Below are 20,342 nucleotides of genomic sequence, written 5' to 3' on the forward strand. Positions count from 1 at the left end.
AAGAAATAATAATGAGAGTCAATTGTATCTAAAGCAAAAAACTTTAATTTCTCAAGACTATTTAATATTGTAAATATTACAATATCAAGAGCTTTTAAATAAATTAAACAAACAAACATAATGAATTAAACAAACCTCAATGAAAATAAAATGGACTCTGTCTCTTTTAGCAAAAATTGCACTTAAATAAAAATCACAATTATAACCAAAAACAATAAAAAATGTTAAGAAAAAAAAACCTCCAATAAAAACCACAAACACACGCAGTTATGTAGTGCATCGTTCAAGTAATGTAGGGGGTCAAGTAATGTAGGGGTCATATTTGAGCTGGACTACATATCTGTGGTGGTAGAGTGAAATGCAATGTTTCTGATGTACTTCAACACATCTTCTTCCACTCGGTTGTACAGTTCAGGAATTTGCTTTTGTGACTTTTACATTCTCCCAGGCATTTCGTACCCTCTGTCAAACATTTCTAACACTGAGCTGAAGGTTGCATTTCTTTTGCAATGAAGCAATCGTACACATGTCACATGTATATTTACTTTGCCAACCAAACGCCTCAGTAAGCTACTTTTGAACAAATGCGACATATCGGTTCGTCTGTGTTCATGCACTCACCCTGTTCATTCTGGTTAAAACTGAAATACTCCCACACTGGGACTGTGGCATTCATCTTAGAAACAATCGCTTCTGTGCCTTCATTCGTGTTAGCGTATGTTGGCTAACGAGGCTAAATTGCTGCTAGCACTCTGTGTATCCACTCGCAAGTAGCCCCACCTCCACGCACAGGGACAAAGAGGCTGAATGTCTGAGAGGAGGGTTCACTCTCTCCGTTCATTCCACTGGGACACCAACACGCACAGACAGAAGCAGAGTGAACCCTCTTATCATCCAGCCTGTGTGGTAAAGAGACGAGGAAAACAAACAAGCATGCATGCACATATCAATTTATCGAGGCAGGCAAAATTATCGACATAGTTTTTTTTTTAATCCACCCATCTATTCATCTTCTAACGTGTATCTGAGATTGGGTCGCGGGGGCAGCAGCCTAAGCAGGGAGGCCCAGACTTTCATCTCCCCGGCCATTTCGTCCAGGTCTTCCCGCTGGATCCTCAGGCCAGTTGAGAGACACAGTCTCTCCAACGTGTGCTGGGTCTTCTCCGACGCCTTCCACCAGTCGGATTTGCCTTAAACACCTCCCCAAGGAGGCGTCCGGGAGTCATCTTGACCAGATGCCCGAGCCACCGCTCGGGTTCAGATCAGGGGGGCCGTTCCTCCCAATCACACCTCTCCAGGTCTCACTGTCGCTGCCAACGTGAGCGTTGAAGTCCCCCAGCAAAACAAGGGAATCCCATGAGGGAGCACTGTCCAGTACTCCAAAAAGGGGACTCCAAAAAGGATGGGTATTCTGAACTGCTGTTTGGCGCATAAGCACAAACAACAGTCAGGACCCGTCCCCCACACCCGAAGGCAGAGGAAAACTACCCTCTCGTTCACCGAGTTAACAAGAAACAAGCCGGGGCGCAACAAGAATTGCCACCCCTGCTCAGCGCCTCTCACTGCTGGCAAAGTGGAAGAGCCAGAGTGAAACCAAGTCCAGCCCCCCTCGAGAGGACTGGTTCCCGAGCCCTTACTGTGCGTTGAGGTGAGTCCGACTATATCTAACCGGAACTTCTCAACCTCATGCACCAGTTCAGGCTCTTTCCCTACTAGAGAGGTGACATTCCATGTCCCAAGAGCTAGCTTCTGTAGCCGAGGATCGGACTGCCAAGGTCCCAGCCTTTGGCTCACTCTGCACCCGAGCCCTTTGGCCCCTCCCGTGAGTGTTGAGCTCATTGGAGGGGGGACCCATGTCGTCTCTCCGGGCTGTGCCCGGCCGGGCCGCATGGGTGTAGGCCCGGCTACCAGATGCTCGCCATCGTGCCCCTCCTCCAGGCCTGGCTACAGAGGGGGGCCCTGGTGACCCGCGTCTGCATCAAGGGAAAACGTGGTCCAATGGTTTGTTTCATCATAGGGATCTATTGAGCCACTCTGTCTGGTCCCTCACCTAGTATCCGTTTGTCGTGGTTGACCCTACTAGGGGCATAAAAACAACTTAGCTCCTCCTTCATCAGGACACGCAAACTCAGGACTCCACCACGATAAGGTGGTAGCTCAGGGAGGAGTTGTTTTTTTTAATCATTCAATTAATTGATTTGGCAATTATCATGACAGGCCTACCAGCATCACTTATCAAAGTTTAGGTAGCATATTATTTCTTACATTTTACAGTGGTTAACTTCTTTTTAGTCTTGTGTGACACTACTTGCACATAAGAAAGGCCAACACTGTGTTTGATCATACATTCCTTATTTACTTTAATGCAAAAAGTGTGCCCACATTTTGACATAAAAAGCACTGATTTGTCTTTATCAATTAATCATCACATCAGCCTGCAAATGTGCCATACCATAAGGCTCTTCATACTGTACATTATAGTTTTATGAAGATTTCCCAGCTGTTTAAAAGCTTCAGAGGTCGATTGCTGTGTAAAGCCAAGCCACACTCACAGTGTATACAGTATACATATATACACAGCATATAGATATAGATATATAGATATAGTGGGGGGGAGGAGCAGAGGAGGTCCTGTGGGAAGAGCCAAAATTAGCAGTGGACATTGAAAGGTCAGAGAGCAGTGGGAATGGAGCTCCTATTGACGCAATCTGTAAAGTCATAGTCATTCCCTTCAGACAGAGACAAGAGGTAAATAAAGTAAAACCCCTAAAAGAGATAAGTATTCAAAGAATTTTCTTGAAAAGGCTGAGGTAATTTTACAAGAAACTTGAAAAAAGAAAAAACGGCAACACAGACGAGAGCCAGACGAGAGCCAAGCGAGAGCCAGACGAGATCAGTCTGTAAAAAGCAATCGCTGTGCTGGAGCCTGATTTACTATTGTTTAACCAGCACTGTCTGCCACAGCACACACCGTAAAAGCAGGAACGCTCCAACGCCTCTGGAGGAGTTGTTTTTCACAAGCCTCTGTGGTATGCATGCACGCCCCAGCCCACTCCCATCCACCAGCACAGGGCAAGCTGGTTGGCATTCCTGTGCCGCGCTGCAATTATACAGTATGGTTTGTCTTGAGGCCTCAGCTTTCCCTGTGCTGCCATATCCCGACAAGGGGGGACGTGTCTCTGTACAAGTCTTTCAATTTTCACCTGTGTGTTTTAAGTCCCAAGTCTCTAATTTTACCGGCAACACATTGCTAGGTGACAATGAGCTTCTCGAAAAGCAGCCATGAGGAGCGGAACAAAGTGTCTTCCATTGAGTTCCGTGTGTATTTGTTTGTGTAAGGTAACTCTTCCACACCTGAACAGCTGCACACAAAAAGGTAATAATGTTGCAAAACATGCACTTTGACTGTGTTGCTTGTGCTACTATTTTTCTAACAAATACACCTCAGGTAGGCACTGTTATTAAACCCCAAAATCGACCTCCATACCGAATGTTGAATTGACTTGAAATCTCTCACACAGTTTAATGCACTCTACAAAACACCCACTCAAACAAAATTTGGTACATGTCTTTAGGGGACTGGCAAGATCTTGTCAAACATGTAAAATTTCAGCAAGATTGGTTGAAAAACATGGTCGCCATCAAACAAAAAGTCTTTGCAGGGCCACATAGCAACTAATTGCCCATAAGTCTTTGATTATCTGTGGTATGTCTTCCAAAGCATTGAAAGCGCAAACCATAGGTCGTTGACTATAACTGACGATGATAGTTGACAATATGTTACAGAGTCAAACTGTCACCAGTGTAAGAACATTACTATGTACAGGTAATGTTATACTGTGGCTATTGGTAAGGAGACCTTTTATTCACAGAGAATGAGGGCCACTGCAATGAAGTGGAGACTATGGAATACAATACTGCAGTAAGTAGCAATGTAATGTTAGCATGTGCATGTGTCATTTCTAGCCACGTATCATGAATTGATGGTTCTTGTAAAACTGTAATGCCTCAGTAAATAAGCACACTCTTTTTCCACACTGTGGTGCATGTGTCTGCAAAGCGCGTGCGAGGTTAAACTCGCGGCTCTCCTATTCAAAGTACTTCTTCCTCTTTAATTTCCCTCCAATGGCTTTTTCAAAGCACTCCTAAAATCCCTTTCAAATGCTCTGCAGAGACATAGCGTAAGTCAGATGATGCATGGATTTTACTTTTATTGTTTGAAAAGCCACCAATACCTTACAGCCAAACTTAGTGTATAATGTATATCCATAATTTGGACTGGGGTGAAATGTGAGTCTGTAGGACATATGCAAAACCTACAGGCAAATCTTCTGTGTAGACATCAACGGATGAATAATGCAAACAAATTGTCAGGACACGAGAGCCAATCTTGCAGAATTTCAGACAATCTCTGCCATTCATGCAGCTGGGGCCACATGACATGCCTGCAGCAGAGGGATTAGGACGATCAGCTGAGCGCGACTCAATACCACATTGTTCCCCGCTGCTCACCGCTTGTTTTCCCTGCAAAGCTCGCTGCAGCTTATCAAAGGACGACAGAACCAAACGCCTGCCAAAATCCAATCACTCCCAGTCCACTTCCTTGCTGTAAACTGCAAACAAATCACACCCCCCGCCCATCCCCCCGGGTGCCAGAATGTCAAGGCCTTTCTGGCATTTCTAAAGGCTCCTTTCTAACCCCAAACAAAGCGTGAGGTTCAAGATCATGTACAGGACAAACAAACATGACGAAGGGTAATTTAGGAAATCAGCTTTGGCCTTGAGATTACAGAGCACAGTGCTGCCCCTTTGTTGGCAGGTCACATCTGTATCAGAGTGACAAAAGGTGGGCACACATCTTGCTGCTGCGGCTATCAGAAAGGGTAGCTTTAATTCAGCATCCATTCACGCTCTTATTGTCTCTGCAGCAGAGCGATAACAAACAGCTTTGCCGACACATCTCTTCTAGTCCGGGTCAGGGTTGATCTGGCAAATTACAGGCCAGTCAAACACGCGATTCTCATTCCTGGTTAAAATTTACTGTTTTACACTATGTCTACCACAGGTGCACAGAGCAAAACAGTTTGGATTACAGTCACATTGTTTTTGTTTCTAACAGTACTTGATATCTCAGCATATGCCAAACATGGTATCCCTTAATATAATTGAGATAAAGTTATGAGATTACAGCGGACATTACAGTGTCCACGCCCCTCGGCCTGGCTGACGGATGGACATAACTGGTTGTTGACAAAATTGAAACCAAAACTAGTCATTGTTTGCATTTTTCCAGAGACACAAGGGCGATAAAGATTTTTGAACCGACGGCAGTTTGATGACATCATTTGATGAATGATTCTACTGTTTTGACCCTCATCTGGCAGAGCTGCTGCGGTAATTTCGTTATGTCTTCTTGACTACCATGACAAATCTTTCTGCCCGTGGCTAACAATCTAAACGAAATTACAATCTAACATAAATTACATAAATAACGTGTGCATGTTGTTAGTTGCGACGGTAGAATCCAAGTGAATACTGCCATGCTTTTATTTTGAAGCTTACTTTTCACTAGACAGGAAGACACTGTTTTAATGCAGTGTAACTCGACGGTACAGTTGTCCCTTGCTACAACGCGGTTCGAACATCACACATTTGAGCTATAGGTGACAGTTATGTAATGGTAATGTGCGCTTGGGAGGCGAGGCTATGTTACCTCATTTATGCTACTATCCTGGCTTGAATGGAATGCATCAGTCAGAATGTGAAATGATAGTAAACAATAACAATGGAGGCGAACAAAAACCTCCTGTATTTAAATCTTGAAGAAATGTTTTATCCAAAAGTAGATTGAGGACAGGCAGAAACCAGACCACTGCAGCAAAGTGGAGTCTCTGGAGTATAATACTCCAGCATCCAGAGCTGGGGCACTGTTACAAGGTGTGTGTTTATTGTTGTCATTTTTAGCCGTGCATCCTCAAATGCTATGACATGGCAATCATTAATCTATTCAACCAATGAGTGACCAGCAGTGGCTTATATCACCTCCAGTACCTCTAGACCAGGGGTCGGCAACTCGTGGCTCTGGAGCCGCATGCGACTCTTCAGCCGCCTTGATGCGGCGCCCTTCGCAGTGATTTTTTTCAATACCGAAGTAAGGTATATGTCCATTTTCGAAAAGAATGTGAAATATCCGACGCACTGCCAGTCTGTGAACGCATCTAGACTGCGTTCTGACTGCTGATTGGATGAGCAAGAGAGGGGGACCTAGGCTAGTGTATGCCGTGAGTCTCACTGCGTGGGAGAAAAAAAAGGTGAGGGAGTTTTGAGTTGAGTCTGAACCAAGTTACAGCGCAGTAAAATAAATCAATTTAACATGAGCATAGAAATATGTTTTATAACTAGAAGTGCGCTGTACCTACGTGCTCGGAGCCTGTGACACGCTAATCGCCGAGGTGGTGACTCCAGGAGAGGCAGATAGTGTGCTGCTGCAGCTGACTGTGCAGTCACTGCTCAGAACAATATGTGCTTTCGCTTTCACGTCTCCAAATACCAGAAAAATCTCGCAGCTACGTCAGGAGAAGTCTTTGCATTTGTCGGCAGTCGCTTTTGAGAAAATAAGACACCAAGAGGGTTTGGAAAGTCGGCAGATTTAGCAAGAAATGAGATGGGAAGCCATTCACAGATGGAGAATACATGAAAGAATGGTTCATAAAAATATCAACGCATCTATTCTCCGAATTAAAAAAATAAACAGGAAATTATTGAGAAAATGAAAGAATGGCTCTCTTTACAAAGTCAGTCAAGGACTTTTTTTTAATCTTAAAGCTGGCTACATTTATTTATTTTACACAAATATGGGAACCACTCAGTAGGACTTACAGAGTAAAGTGTTTAAATGGTTTCAGAGTAGGCCTACAAATGTAGGCGCACTTCTGTTTGATTAATTTTGTGGTTGTAACAAGTTCATAAGTTGTGTAATGTTTCGTGGCTCCTGACTATTTTTTTTTTTTTTTTTTTTTTTTTTTTACAGAAAAGGGAGGCAAAATGTCTCTTTTGATGGTAAAGGTTGCCGACCCCTGCTCTAGACAGTATGGCAGTTAACTGACCAGGTACTAGAAATACTACCTCACTCGTAACTGATTTGCCCATGTGAAAGTGACAATAACAACAATATTTCATTACCATGCACAGCATTTTTCAAATCATCAAATCAATAGAAACTGTATTACTGGAACCCTGACTATTTTGTGGAACACCTTTACAGTGTATATTGTAGTCATTTACAACTATGCATCCGGTTCCACATGAATTGCACAGCAGTGAGAAGGGAAGCTCAAGGGTGTTTAGTATTTTTCATAGTCCCCAAGCCAAGTCCTTCCAGGCTAAATCAGACACAATGTCATAGAAAACAAACATTCCATCATGTCCTGACGAGATGCAGTCTCTTGCAAAAGATGAAAAAGCTGCTTATAAGTTTAAGCTACCTTTTTTATTTTTTATATGAACAAAAATCAACACCATAGCAGCTATGCATCCCTAACCGGCCATTGTACATTAGAAAATTTGCACTGCCAGCACTTGGAATGCTCCTTTTGAAGAGCCGCATCAGCAGCATCTTGCCTTGTAGAGAGGGGAGGGGCGTGTGTGCTCAGGCGAAGCAAAGACATTTAACCCATCGAAACGCACCTGGCCTCTGACGCCGCTCAAACGGCTGTTAGGAAGATTAAAAATCTGCTCACCTGGTACTCACAAGGACAGGCCCATGCTCGGTAGTCATTATGTAAATAGCTTGTAAATAGAGTGTTGACTCAAACTATGTAAACATTGCACCTGATGGCTTTGTGTGTTCACGAGCAGGGGCACTTCCTTTTGTTACAACGGCATTTTGGAACTAATGATTGGAGATCTGGCTTACCTATGTAGAGAGAAGAGTCTTTCTTCTTGACATGATCATCAATGTAAGACACCCCCAGGGGCTGCACAGGCGTGGCTCCGATGCCCAGCAACACCTGAGCCCCGATCAGCAGCAGGTACATCATGTTGGTGTTGGCCCTGTTGGCGCACGCAGTGTCCTTCTCCGCCAACTGGGCATCCTGGCTCCTGTTGGAGCACATGTCCCGCCCCACATTAGTCCGTCGCGTGTCCCCTATCTCGTACGGGTTTGTGAGAAACTCGGGGAGTGCAGAGAGGAGGGCACCCAGTGCCATGACGATGCCCCCACAGCCGATAAGACGGGGCCGGTGAGCTTTGGCCCCAAAGTAGCTGACAAACAGGATGAGTGCTAGGTTGCCGATTTCGAAACTGCTGGCGATCACGCCGACGTCGGCACTTTGCAGGTTGAAGCGACGCTCCAGGGTGGTGAGCACACTCACCTGCGAACAACAGGAGACAGTAAGAATGACCAAGCAATACTGTGGAATTCCCCATAGTAATCAAAACAAACATTGCCACGTTGGCCCCTGCTTTCATAATCAGTCACGCAGCTTTTCCATTGGACTACCATGAATAACAAGCAGATCAGTTGTTCCACACTGGTGCATCGCTGCCAACAGGCTTGTTTCCCATTAGCTGGCCAGTCATACTTTTTATTTCCATGGCTTAGAAGCGAGGAACAACTCATCTCAAGCCTTCCACCAGCTGGCATCTACACACCAGCCAATCACACCATCAAAAACTTCATGACATTCCACAGTAAAGCCTCACAATCACTTTGTGTCAAGTTAAATGAGGTGGGTTTTACTTTTGTGTGTGTGCGTGTGTGTGTTTGCATGTGCACATGCGTGTGTGTGTGTGTGTGTCTGTACCGTGTGAACCACTGACACACCAAAACGTTTCTCAGGCTATTTTCAAATCACTCCCAAACTGTCCCTGGGACTGGAATCAGGATTTTTCCATTCTCCCAGTGGCTCATCCAAACTTGTGGTTTTACTGTTGGAACATTTTTCCACTGTTCTGATGTAATGTGCATGGTTATTTTGTAGCGGAGTAGAAGTTGTTTAAATGTAGAAATGACCTCCAACGTGACCTCGAATAGGATTAAAATGGATGGATGGTTCCTTTATAGAGCCAAATGCGGGTGGCTGCAAATCAGCGTTGTAAAGGAGTTGATTAAATTAGCTTGACTTAAATTGAGTTTAAGATCCTTTCGCATTCTTTTCGTGGTATAAATGTACTGGAGAACATCTGAGGTAAACATGACGCTTGAGCTACAATTTGTTTCGATTTTGAATATATTTTCCTGTCGGAAACATGGAAAAATGTAAATACAACTGATCTATTCCAGAGTCAAGCTGTACCATACAATTGTAAACAAGTACCGTATTGTAAAATGGATACATTAAATCACTCTTTATTTAAATTTTGAATGACAAGGGTATAATAATAGTTGTGTTATTTAACCAATAAAATAATAAAATACTCGAAAAGTAATAATAGTGGCTAGTGCTGGCGCCAAACGTTAGTAGTCACCTGCGTGCTTCCGTGACTTTTTTACATGATGATGGCCCGACCGCTAATGTTTTATTTTGCAACTTGAGGCATTTCTCCTTTGGATTTATTGAATTTCTGTGGAATTACAAATTACACAACAAAAAAATGTCAGGTACCATTGAGATGGAAATTACACACCAATCCACATTTTTTCCACTTCCGATCCGATCCTAATAGCTGAATTTGGACATCTGTCGCATACAAACATACACAAGCGCTCAGCCTGACACATTCGCTGCTTCAGTTCTGACAGTTCTGTTTGCTGATATTCTTCTAGCTATGATTGCTGACAGCATTAAAGCACAGATGTGGCTCATGGATGGGAAATCTGCCCAGATACCAACACTGGATCAGATCAGCCCCATCGCTAACATAAATAAAACATTTAGGCAACATCTGCAGCTATTTGTACAACTTAGTTTGTTGATAGCCAAGGCAACAGCTGAAATTTGGCACAGTAATCCCCAGACGTACAAATATTTTAGTTCATCAAAAGCCTGAAAAAAGTAGTTTAGGGAAAAAAACGGACATGGGCAAATAAATATGTACCTTAAATTCCGGGGTATAAGCCGCTACTTTTTTCTTAAACTTGGAACCCTGCGGCTTATACAGCGATGCAGCTAATTTATAGTAAGACTGTCATCTCCTTTACTTCAGAACTACTACTTACTGATTGACGGATTATCGGCCGGGCCGATAATGGGGGTCAATATTTTTTTTACATAATTTTTACGTATATCAGCCTTTACTTAAATCCGACGGGCCGATATCAAGAAATCAATTTAAAACTGGGTTATTTCGGCTCAGATGCAGCCGCGCCTCTCTCTCTCTCCTGCCGGCTACGACTTCTGTCTCGAGCATTGCTCCACCCACGGCGCCATCTGATTGGTTAAGCAAGCCACAGCACACGTTAGTGGCAGAGCCAATCTGAAGCGGACGCTGTCGTCAGGGAAGGGCAGTTTTCTCGTGTGACCAACGTCCTGAGAGCAAACAAATGTCAAGGTAAACGCAGAAAACTCTCTCGAAATTGTAATAAATATCCCAGTGCTCTACATCTCACAACTACTACTAATGTTACAGTGAGCAGCAGAATAACGTAAGAGCGGAGCAAACATTAGCGGCAGCTCTGCTATCTCGTAGTACCTCCCGACATGTCTGTGAAGTAGGCTGCTGATAATGCCAACACTCAAACAGTCCGTGATAGTAAAAGCATGTGTGTGATTGAGAGAGAGAGAGCGTGCGTAAAAAATCAATTCACTTGTTGTCTTTGAGGGAAGCACGCCAAGATGGAGGCTGGCTAGCGTACCATAACATTAGTTCGCCGGTCTGGCTCTAAAGGCTCAGCAGACGATGTATTACCAATGGGGAGAATGTATGCAATGTGGAGAATAGTGTGTGTGCAAAACCCTACACCTCACGACTACTACAATAACGTAACGTTAAGAGCGGAGTAAACACAAACGGCAGCTTTGCTAGCTCGTAATACCTCATGATATGTCTGTTAATAACTTGAAACAATGCTGTTGGTATTATCAATGTGGAAACAGTCCGTTGTAGAAGCCTGTGTGTGTGATTGTGAGAGAGTAAGAAATTCAATTCAGTCTTGTTTTGTTGCAGGAAAGTACGCTAAGATGAAGGCTGAAAAAATTAATGGCACTATTGTAATAAGGTAATTATATATACAAGTATAACAAAATAACAGTCTGACTCACAGTGTCGTCTTTCAAAGAACAATATTAACACTAAATTAATCACACAGCAACTTAACGCTCAAAAGGTGTATACACAAATATACAAACATGTCCCAATATGGATTAATTTTTTTGTAAGGTTTTCCCATAAGGCACTGCGTCTGAGCAGCACATTCATTGGGCAATGACGTCAGATTCCCTCTGGGCTTTGGGCTCCGGCTCCTCTGGGCAAACTTATATATTCATATATATGTATTGAAATCGTACCGATACATGTTTCTATATTTCTAAAGGTATACGTTTGATTGTTGAGTTGCCATGTGATGAGTTTTCCAATGTGTTCACGAGCTTGTCGTGACGTTTTTTTTAAGCTCATGATTGGATCTTGTCAAATACAGAGCTGACTGTTCCTCACGGACTCACGCGCACCACAATATGCCATTTTATCATGTGGACACGTGCGGCTTATACCCCGATGCAGGCTATACAGGTATACAGTAAGAACAAATCTGTTTTTTCTTCTAAATTTAGTGGTTGCGGCTTGTACACCGCTGCAGTTTATAAACCGGAATTAACGGTAGAAAAGGCAGCAATATACAAAGAAAATGACATTGACAAGCACAATGCGACAACGTGGTGGAGGTGCCACGCGAGTTATAAAAGAAGTTCTCCACTGTGACCTTGAGGAAGCAGAATTGACAACAGGTTGTTCTTGCTACTGCTGCGACCACAAAAGTGGCATCTCCTTCGTAACACATCACGACGCGGGGAGGCTGATCGGTGGGAGCAGCACATGTCAGCAGAAAACCAGCCGAACAGGCTGCGACGTCCCTTCCCCCCTGGGCATCGCTTTCTCGCATTGAATAAGGCTGCATTAACAGGTGGCTGACTGGCTTGGATCTAGAAAGGGCAACGTCTCATCCTGTTCTTAGACATGATGCCAAGACTGAGGAGCAACCTGTTGACACGACAGCTTTAGTGCAGCTGAGGATGCCATCATCTCGTCACACCACATCTCACCCCATTAAGGAAGAAGGCCTAAGCAGGTAATGTGTGTGATTGACAGCTTCAGCAGCTCTCAGCTCAGCACTGGAAACACTATGCATGAATTCCTTCGACAGGTTCAACATGCTAGTGCACTTCTACTCTTGACATAGACCAGACAGCCTTCCAGGAACCAACATAAATTACATAGGGAGGGTAAAAAAAAAAAAGTGGATTACATATTACGGAGAGACTACGGCAGCTACATTTTGTCAACCTCACCACTCAAACTGGGGGAAAATGTTTAAGATGTTGCACGGCAACAAAATAAACTTCACCCAGTTGTGTGACAACCCATTGCCTCAGAGACCAACAAGGGGACAAAGCATTCCATGGTCAGGGACTTTGCTTCAACAAGTAGACACTGAAACAAAAGTGCTTAAATGGAAGTTTATAAACTGAAATTTTGTTATGTTATGGCTCAAACAAGAATTGCCGTATACATTTTTTTATAAATAAACTTGCGTAAATAAACTTTTTACCATCATATTTGAAGACAGTGCACATATTCGTTTCGCTGCTCATCTTAAGTATGGTAATATGTACTAACATATAATATATTAGTCAAAATTAACAAATCTGCCAAAACACCATTTTGCTTGTTTCAAGCCTTTTGAGCAACATGCCATTTTACATGTTTCTGCTGTTTTGGCAATGCTGTTTGTTCTATTGACAGATCATTTTGCTTTTGGAATAGTAAAGCTCAGATTTCTTGGCAAATTATTTAAGATAAGCAAATTAGTCTAACAAAGAGAGCGCCTGCTACAAAATAAGATGTCTTACATGTCAAAAATAAGTACTTTTTACCTCGATTTCCTCTGATTTAATCTTTGATTTCTGTAGTGTAGCACCATGGAATTCTGAATAACGTGCACATCTACTCATACATTCAATAGTGTGTCATTTTGGTTTTGTAAAATTGTACTTGTCAGTCTTAAATTAGGTAAAAAATTCCACTGAAATATTCAACAACTAGCCTTATTAATGTTATAACCCAAGTAATGTGTCACCTAGAAGACTTTACTATGGTAAAATTATAGAGGTTACACTCTCTACGGTTGCTATAATACAGCCACCCATCCATCCATTTTCTATACCGCTTCTCCTCATTAGGGTCGCCGGGGTATGCTGGAGCCTATCGCAGCTGGCTTTGGGCGACAGGCGGAGTACACCCTGGACTGGTCGCCAGCCAATCGCAGGCTACATAACAACAACAAACAACCATTCACAGTCACATTCATACCTATGGACAATTTAGAGTCGCCAATTAACATAACATGCATGTTTTTGGAATGTGGGAGGAAACCGGAGTACCTGGAGAAAACCCACGCACACACAACATGTGGCCAACATGCTAACCACTAGACCACCATTGGTATAATACAGTGCTTCTCAAATATTGTGTTACGGGGGTGGGGGTGTCAGTGAGGTGTTTTTAGTGTCTTTATTCGTGCTTGGGAAATATCATATCAATATCATACAGTGGTTTGTACAGATAAATGAATTAATATTGCAGGTTATTCATAATATCTCAAATCAGAGGGGGCGCGAAATAATTTCTGTACCCTAGTTGGGCATGGCAGGAAATGATTTAGAACCACTGCTTTAATGCATGGTTGAGCAAACTTCGAGACAGGACCCAAAATGGTCAGGTCAGTTTTTACTGGGTCGCCTTTGATTAGATGAAATATGGTATTTAAGCTAAATTTCTAATTTTAGCTTACAAAAAACTCTTACTTCAAGTGCACTCCTGCAACATTTGACTGCGTGTTCATTCGCAATGTGTTAAGTGTCTTGTGCTAATTATCGGATCGCCCAAAACAAGGGTTGGGATAGCTGGGTTGCTGCCATCATCCAATTAGTTTGGAACTCATACAGAGGTAGGAGGACTTTTTGCATGTTCGGTTTACAGTAGTGACAAACGCTATAGCCACAGAGGGTCAAGCTATGGTGTTTGTCCAAGTAATTGTTCCATGTTTATGTTTGAACAGGTGTCTAACCTGAAGCCTCTTTTATAACATTATAAAAGGTATTGTAGGTTTCAGAAATAGTAAAAGTTCAGTCAGAGTTCATTTGTTCAAATTTGAGGTAAAATCTACACTATTTACAGGACAGTAATGCATCTTTAAAGCATTTCTTATCCCATGTTTTTCTTGAAAATAAGCCTTTTTCTTAAAAACAAACAAATTCCAGAAGAGACTTTATAAATGTTTTTTTCTCTCAAAACTATATCATTTTTTTTACCTACTCTATGCTCATTTGTGGCAATGCAACATTGACAAGCTGTTATACTGCATGCTTAAAGCAGTTTTTTTTTCTTCCTGTGAGCGTACCAACAGGAGACAGTGCACTCTTCACTGGAAACATGACAGCACTGTTTAAAGTTTAGCTCAGGAAACAGCCCTTTTTAGAGTAAACGATACTTAAAGGAGGCATTCACTGCTGGAGTCTCACTAAAGCTATATTTTTGCAGTGTTTTAGTCAATGTAATCAATCAATGTTTTATGTTTTAATAAACACTGTTAAGGTATAGAAGTGGATGCCAGGGTTATGACAATACTGTATGTGACCTTGAATGACATTACAGGGTACAATCAATAATAGTAAACAAAAATCTGGCTTCCTAAAAAGACTGTTAATCTTGGAAGCTTTAAGGTCACTGATTAGTCAGGCCGTTTCATGAAAGAATTCAGCCAACTCTTATCAGTGATTATAACAGATAGGAAAGCAGAATCAATCCAAAGCTTGTAGCTGTCAGAGGTTTCTGACCTTTTTTGAATATGTCAGCCAAAATAAAAAAGCCGGGTGCCACTTGTGCTGTATTGTTTATAATAGGCACCAATTTCACACGCCTAACTTGGAGATGTCAATGTTTTGATAACGGTATCTTATAGCTCCCATCTAAAAACTGATAATCAACATCTTTCACTTACTTATCTGCAATTTGCATCATTCATTGTGAAAATAGTACTTCATGTAGATAATTTTTTGACCCTTTGATGACCAGGGGGCGAGCTATCGGTTGGTCACGAGCTACATGTTGGAAACCCCTGCTTTAGGGTATTTTAGGGTATTTCACTGGGGTGGTACTACTTTTGTATACAATACGATAAAAAGGTACAAAAAGACACCTTAGAGTCCGACAATATACCCTATGGGAGTATTCTACCTTTTACTGTACCCTCATCCATGTCACTAAACAATGCTGTGGAGCCCCTCAGGCACCAGGCGTGCAGTGGGACCAGAGCTACCCCACTCACCAGGTATGCTCCCACGGTGCCTTGTGCCAACATGAGCGCACATTCCGAAATTAGGAATATCTTGATATTCGAGAAGCAGGAGGTCTTTTTATGGGGGACGTCCACTTCCAGGATGTCCCCGCCGCTCCGGTGCGACACTTCCCGGTGCTTCTTCACCTGCATGCCCACCTCACCTTCCTCCGGCTCAGCAGAGCGAGGAACACAAGGGAGAGGTAGCCGGCCAAAAGTAACTCGTTCAAGGCTATTACATCCGAAACTCCCTTGGCTTGTATCGCTCCAAAGTCACTTGAGGAAGCTAAGTCCGAACTCCTCTGCGACTGCACCTAAACATCGTTCTTCTTCTTCTTCCTCTTCCTCTTCCTCCACGTCGTCGTCGTCACCGCGCTTGAGCTCCCGGAGGTTGCCACAAGACGACCATGAGTGCGTAAAGAATCCCCAGGAGGCGCGTACAGCGCCGCAGTGAGGGAAGTGTCCTCCGCCGTGGAGGCTCAGCTCTCGGTGTCAACTCCTCTGTTTGACTAGCTTGCCTCCTCTTGGACTCTGATGTCTCTCCGCCCCCTTGGACGCTCATGCGTGGGTCCTGAGGCGCGGGGAAGCGGGAGCTCAATGTTGGGGGTCCCAGAGACAAAGTAAGGACATGGTTTAATGAGAGCAACGACTAAAAGTAAAAAAAAAAAAAGTTTGACTATGACGTATACGTTTAATGGGACGTCAGGACACATCACGTGATTGTTACGTCACCAGAAGGCAATTCTGAAAGTAAATGTCAAAGGATTTAATTTACAAGCTATTGAAAACTTTTTCTCCAAAATATGCAGCTTTTTTCTTGATAAAAAGTATTTTTTTTCTCCAAAATATACAGCATGATTCATACAAACATGAATTATGTCATGTTAAATATTTTTTCTTGAAAAAAATACAACTTTTCCTCCAAAATATAAAACTTGTTTCTTGATAACGTGTCTGCTTTCTCGGAAATTTACAACTCTCCAAAAAATTATGTCGGTTATAACTTAAACTAAGAAATAAATAAATAATTTATTAAAATCAATATTAATAATAATAAGTAATAATAATTATCATAATTGTAATAATAATAATTATTATTATGTTGTGTTTCCATCCATCCATCCATCCATCCTTTTTCCATGCCGCTTATCCTCATTATCCTCGCGGGGGTATGCTGGAGCATATCCCAGCTGACTTTGGCCAGCTGACTTTGGGCGAGAGGTGGGGTACACCCTGGACTGGTCGCCAGCCAATCGCAGGGCACATATAGACAAAAAAAACATTCACTCTCACATTCATAACTATGGACAATTTAGAGTCGCCAATTAACCTAACATACATATTTTAGGAATGGGAGGAAACCGGAGTACCCGGAGGAAACTCACATACACACGGGGGGAACATGCAAACTCCACACAGATGCCCAAGCGGACATTCAAACCTAGGTCTTCCCGATCTCCTGACGGTCACCGTGTGGCTATGCTGTGTTCATGTTATGTTATGTTATGTTATGTTATTATTTTTGTGCCTGTTGTGAGATAATTTACACTTGCAATATAAGCCTGTTGTTCCGGTGAGCAGGTCTGGTGTTTGTCCTACCAAACAATTACTGACACCTAGTGACCACCTCCCGGATTGGAAAAATACTGTTTCAGCAACTCTTGCAATTTTGCGACAGCCGCTGCACTGAAAAAACGGGCGCAAATTGGCCCGTTGGAAAAGTTGGGTTTTTTGCCATCTTTGGGTCCTGCCGGGACCCCCGATGAATGTGTGGTGGGTTAGGAGCACCTCCCAGACCGGAAAAGTGTCGTTTCAGCAACTTGAAAAAAATGCGATTTCGCAACAGCCGCGGAACTGAAAAAAAAGGGCAAAAATCGGCCCCTCGGAAAAGTTGGGTTTTTTGCCATCTTTGGGTGCTTCTGGGACCCCCGATGAATGTGTGGTGGGTTTGGAGCACCTCCCGGACCGGAAAAGTGTCATTTCAGCAACTTGAAAAAATGCGATTTGGTGACAGCCGCGGCCCTGAGAAAACGGGTGAAAATCGACCCTAGGAAAAGTTAAGTTTTTTGCCATCTTTGAGTCCTGCCGGGACCCCTGATGAATGTTTAGGGGGTTTGGCCCACCTCCCGGGCCGGAAAAGTGTAGTTTCAGCAACTTGAAAAAATGTGATTTCGAAATCATCTTTGAGTCCTGATTTCGCGACAATGCCGACACTGAAAAAATGGGCGAAAATCGACCCCTCGGAAAAGTTGGGTTTTTTGCCATCTTTGGGTCCTGCAGGAACCCAAAAAGTACATTCACAAGTTGAATGGTTGTCTTCATGGCTTATACTGTATTTGTATTTTGGTTAATTTAGGTATTTTTGTGCTTGAAAATGCTTAATTTGAGAAAATAAAGACATAGAGTTTCCTCAAATAAGCATATTTTTTTACTAATATTTGCCGTAGTGAACCACGAAACAGCGATCATGTATTAATTAATTTTGGAAAAAAACAATATAGTGAGGGACTGGGAGTGATGTTTGAACCGTGAGGTAGCGAGGGATGACTTTATATACTCTATATAATTTTACTTGGGATGTCTGATAAATCCTCCAATATTGGCATAAAAAAAGATATCAGATCACATCATTATCGGCTTTGCTGCCAATACCGATATCGTCAAGCAAGTAAGACATCATCAAACTGCACTATGCTCCACTATGCTTTGTAAATGTATAAAAAATATCCAATGTACATGACTATTCACTGTCAGTGCTCTGACACTGATGGGTGGATTGATACCAAAATGTTGATACCAAGGATTCCGATATAGAAATCTATTCAAATAAATCATGTGATTTCAACTATACCTTTTTGATAAGAAATACATTTTTTAACATTCATGTTGGCAGGAACTACTTTTCAGACGACATGTCATTGTCAGTCTATTTCTTCTTCAGACACTTTAATATATGGTAATGTAGCAACCTGTGTGTAAGTCTTTTAACAGCACAACAGAGCCAAAATATTGTCGAGTATACTCAAGTAAGTATACTATAAGTATACTAAAGGTGTAAACAGTAAATTTAACAAAAGCTTAAAGCTGCCAGCACATCTTGTCAAATTCTTTCCTGCTTGTCTGTGTGACAGTAAACCTGCACATGTACGTATACACACATGCAGTAGATGTTTAGAAACATGAGTCAGGTGGGCCAGGGCGGAGACACCTCAGACTTTGCCAAGAATGTTTGAATAGAAGAGCCTTGTTATTGTTCTGCCTGCAGAAGTGCGTACTATTTTTAGAATTTGGAAAAGGGTGTGGACAGTGGAAAAGATGCCCCGCCTGTCTGCTGGTAGAAACTGAGGAAAGGGGGGATGTCTCTGAACTAAGTGGAAGTTCTACGTAAATACTGTTTTGTACCATTTCTGTACACCTTTTGTTGATCACATTTTTTAGATGTAAAAACCTCCGTATAACTTTAGCAGAATATATTTGTGTGTAACTTTATCGGACTGTATGTTGCCAACCCAATCAACGCAGGCCAATGTGCACTTCTACATTGAATTTTATACTCAAACGTGCACTTACACTTACACTACAGTAGGTCCCCAACTTACGAACACAATTGGTTCCAGACGACCGTTCGCAAGTCGATTTGTTCGTAAGTCGAACAAAAGGTAATTTACCAATTATAAAGGTACTACATGTACATGTACTGTATACATATATACATACAGTATATGCGTATGTATGTAAATATGAGTTTGGATGCAGTAGTAATATTAAACGAGGATAATTAATGAAAAAAACCAATAATAAAAATGCATCTGTGTAGGCTCTCAGTCGTACAGGAGTTGTCCAACGAGGGAAAGGCTTCTTGAGACGTCATCTGTACTTCTGTGAAGAAGGTGTCGGACGTTTCGCTCCTCATCCGAAGAGCTTCGTCAGCGAACTAACAAGTGCTGGTAGCCTAGGCCTTAAATACAGAAAGAGAGGGCGGAATTGGTGTGCCAATGCCCTCCTCCTATTGGTTCCTTACACTAAGACTGGGAGGAGTTGTGGTCTAATCCTCTCCTTCCATTAGCACCTCCGATCAAAGGGAAGTGTAGCTCCCTGTAGTTGGGTATGAACGACTCTGATACTGGCTCGTTAGCATCTATTGTTCTGGCTCCGCCCTGGCTCCACCTCATTTGCTTGACTAAGAGCTGTGGGTTTGGTCTCAGTAACCTGCTGAACACAGGGTCCAAATTAAACCTCAAACCACCATTCCGATTCAATGATGGGTTCTGTTGTATAATAATAAAAATGATATAATAATACGTAATTATAAATGTTATTTACCTTTGAAGTGGAGTGTTGAGCATACAGTACGTCGCTGGTGGTGGTGGAGGAGGAGTAGGAGTTATTGAAAAAAGACCAAATGGTCGTCGTCGTTAGACTCTTCTAAAAGAGGTAGTGTTCTGTGGGTGGTGTAGAATTAAGCAGGCCTATTAACTCTTCATAAACTTCAATCACACACTCTGTCCGGGTTGCATCGTACAGCTACAACTTAGCTTTTCTTCACTTCTCCTCCCCCGGTCTTCCGCTACCTGTTGCTCCCATTCGCAGTGTCACAGTGCCCTCTACTGGTCAAGCATGTACCAGTATAAATATGGCTACAAGGCAAAATACATGAAAATAAAGACCAGTCAGCTTGCGTTCATATCTCCGCATGTTCGCAAGTCGGAGATACGAAGTTGGGGACCTAGTGTATTTGCTTGTTTGCTTCATGTTGTCATACAGTATGTGTCGAACACAATTCGATTCAATAAGGTAATAGGTAAAACTCATTAGTATTAAAAATAAAGAACTTACTTCTCAAAAACAT

The 20,342-nt window shown here is 42.5% G+C and overlaps 1 protein-coding gene across 1 annotated transcript in view; it reads right to left on the reverse strand.

The window, feature by feature from the left end:
* Window positions 1-16,128, reverse strand: part of slco3a1a (solute carrier organic anion transporter family member 3A1a) — a 41,166-nt gene extending 25,038 nt beyond the window's left edge. The window contains exons 1-2 of the mRNA XM_054777411.1: window positions 15,485-16,128; window positions 7,916-8,372 (exon numbers count right to left, since the gene is read on the reverse strand). Coding sequence (XP_054633386.1) covers window positions 7,916-8,372; window positions 15,485-15,646 — 619 coding nt within the window. The 5' untranslated portion in view covers window positions 15,647-16,128. The remainder of the gene's footprint in view (window positions 1-7,915; window positions 8,373-15,484) is intronic.
* Window positions 16,129-20,342: the final 4,214 nt, after the last annotated feature.

Source organism: Dunckerocampus dactyliophorus, chromosome 5 (assembly GCF_027744805.1).
Source record: "Dunckerocampus dactyliophorus isolate RoL2022-P2 chromosome 5, RoL_Ddac_1.1, whole genome shotgun sequence".
Classification (NCBI taxonomy): Eukaryota; Metazoa; Chordata; class Actinopteri; order Syngnathiformes; family Syngnathidae; genus Dunckerocampus; species Dunckerocampus dactyliophorus.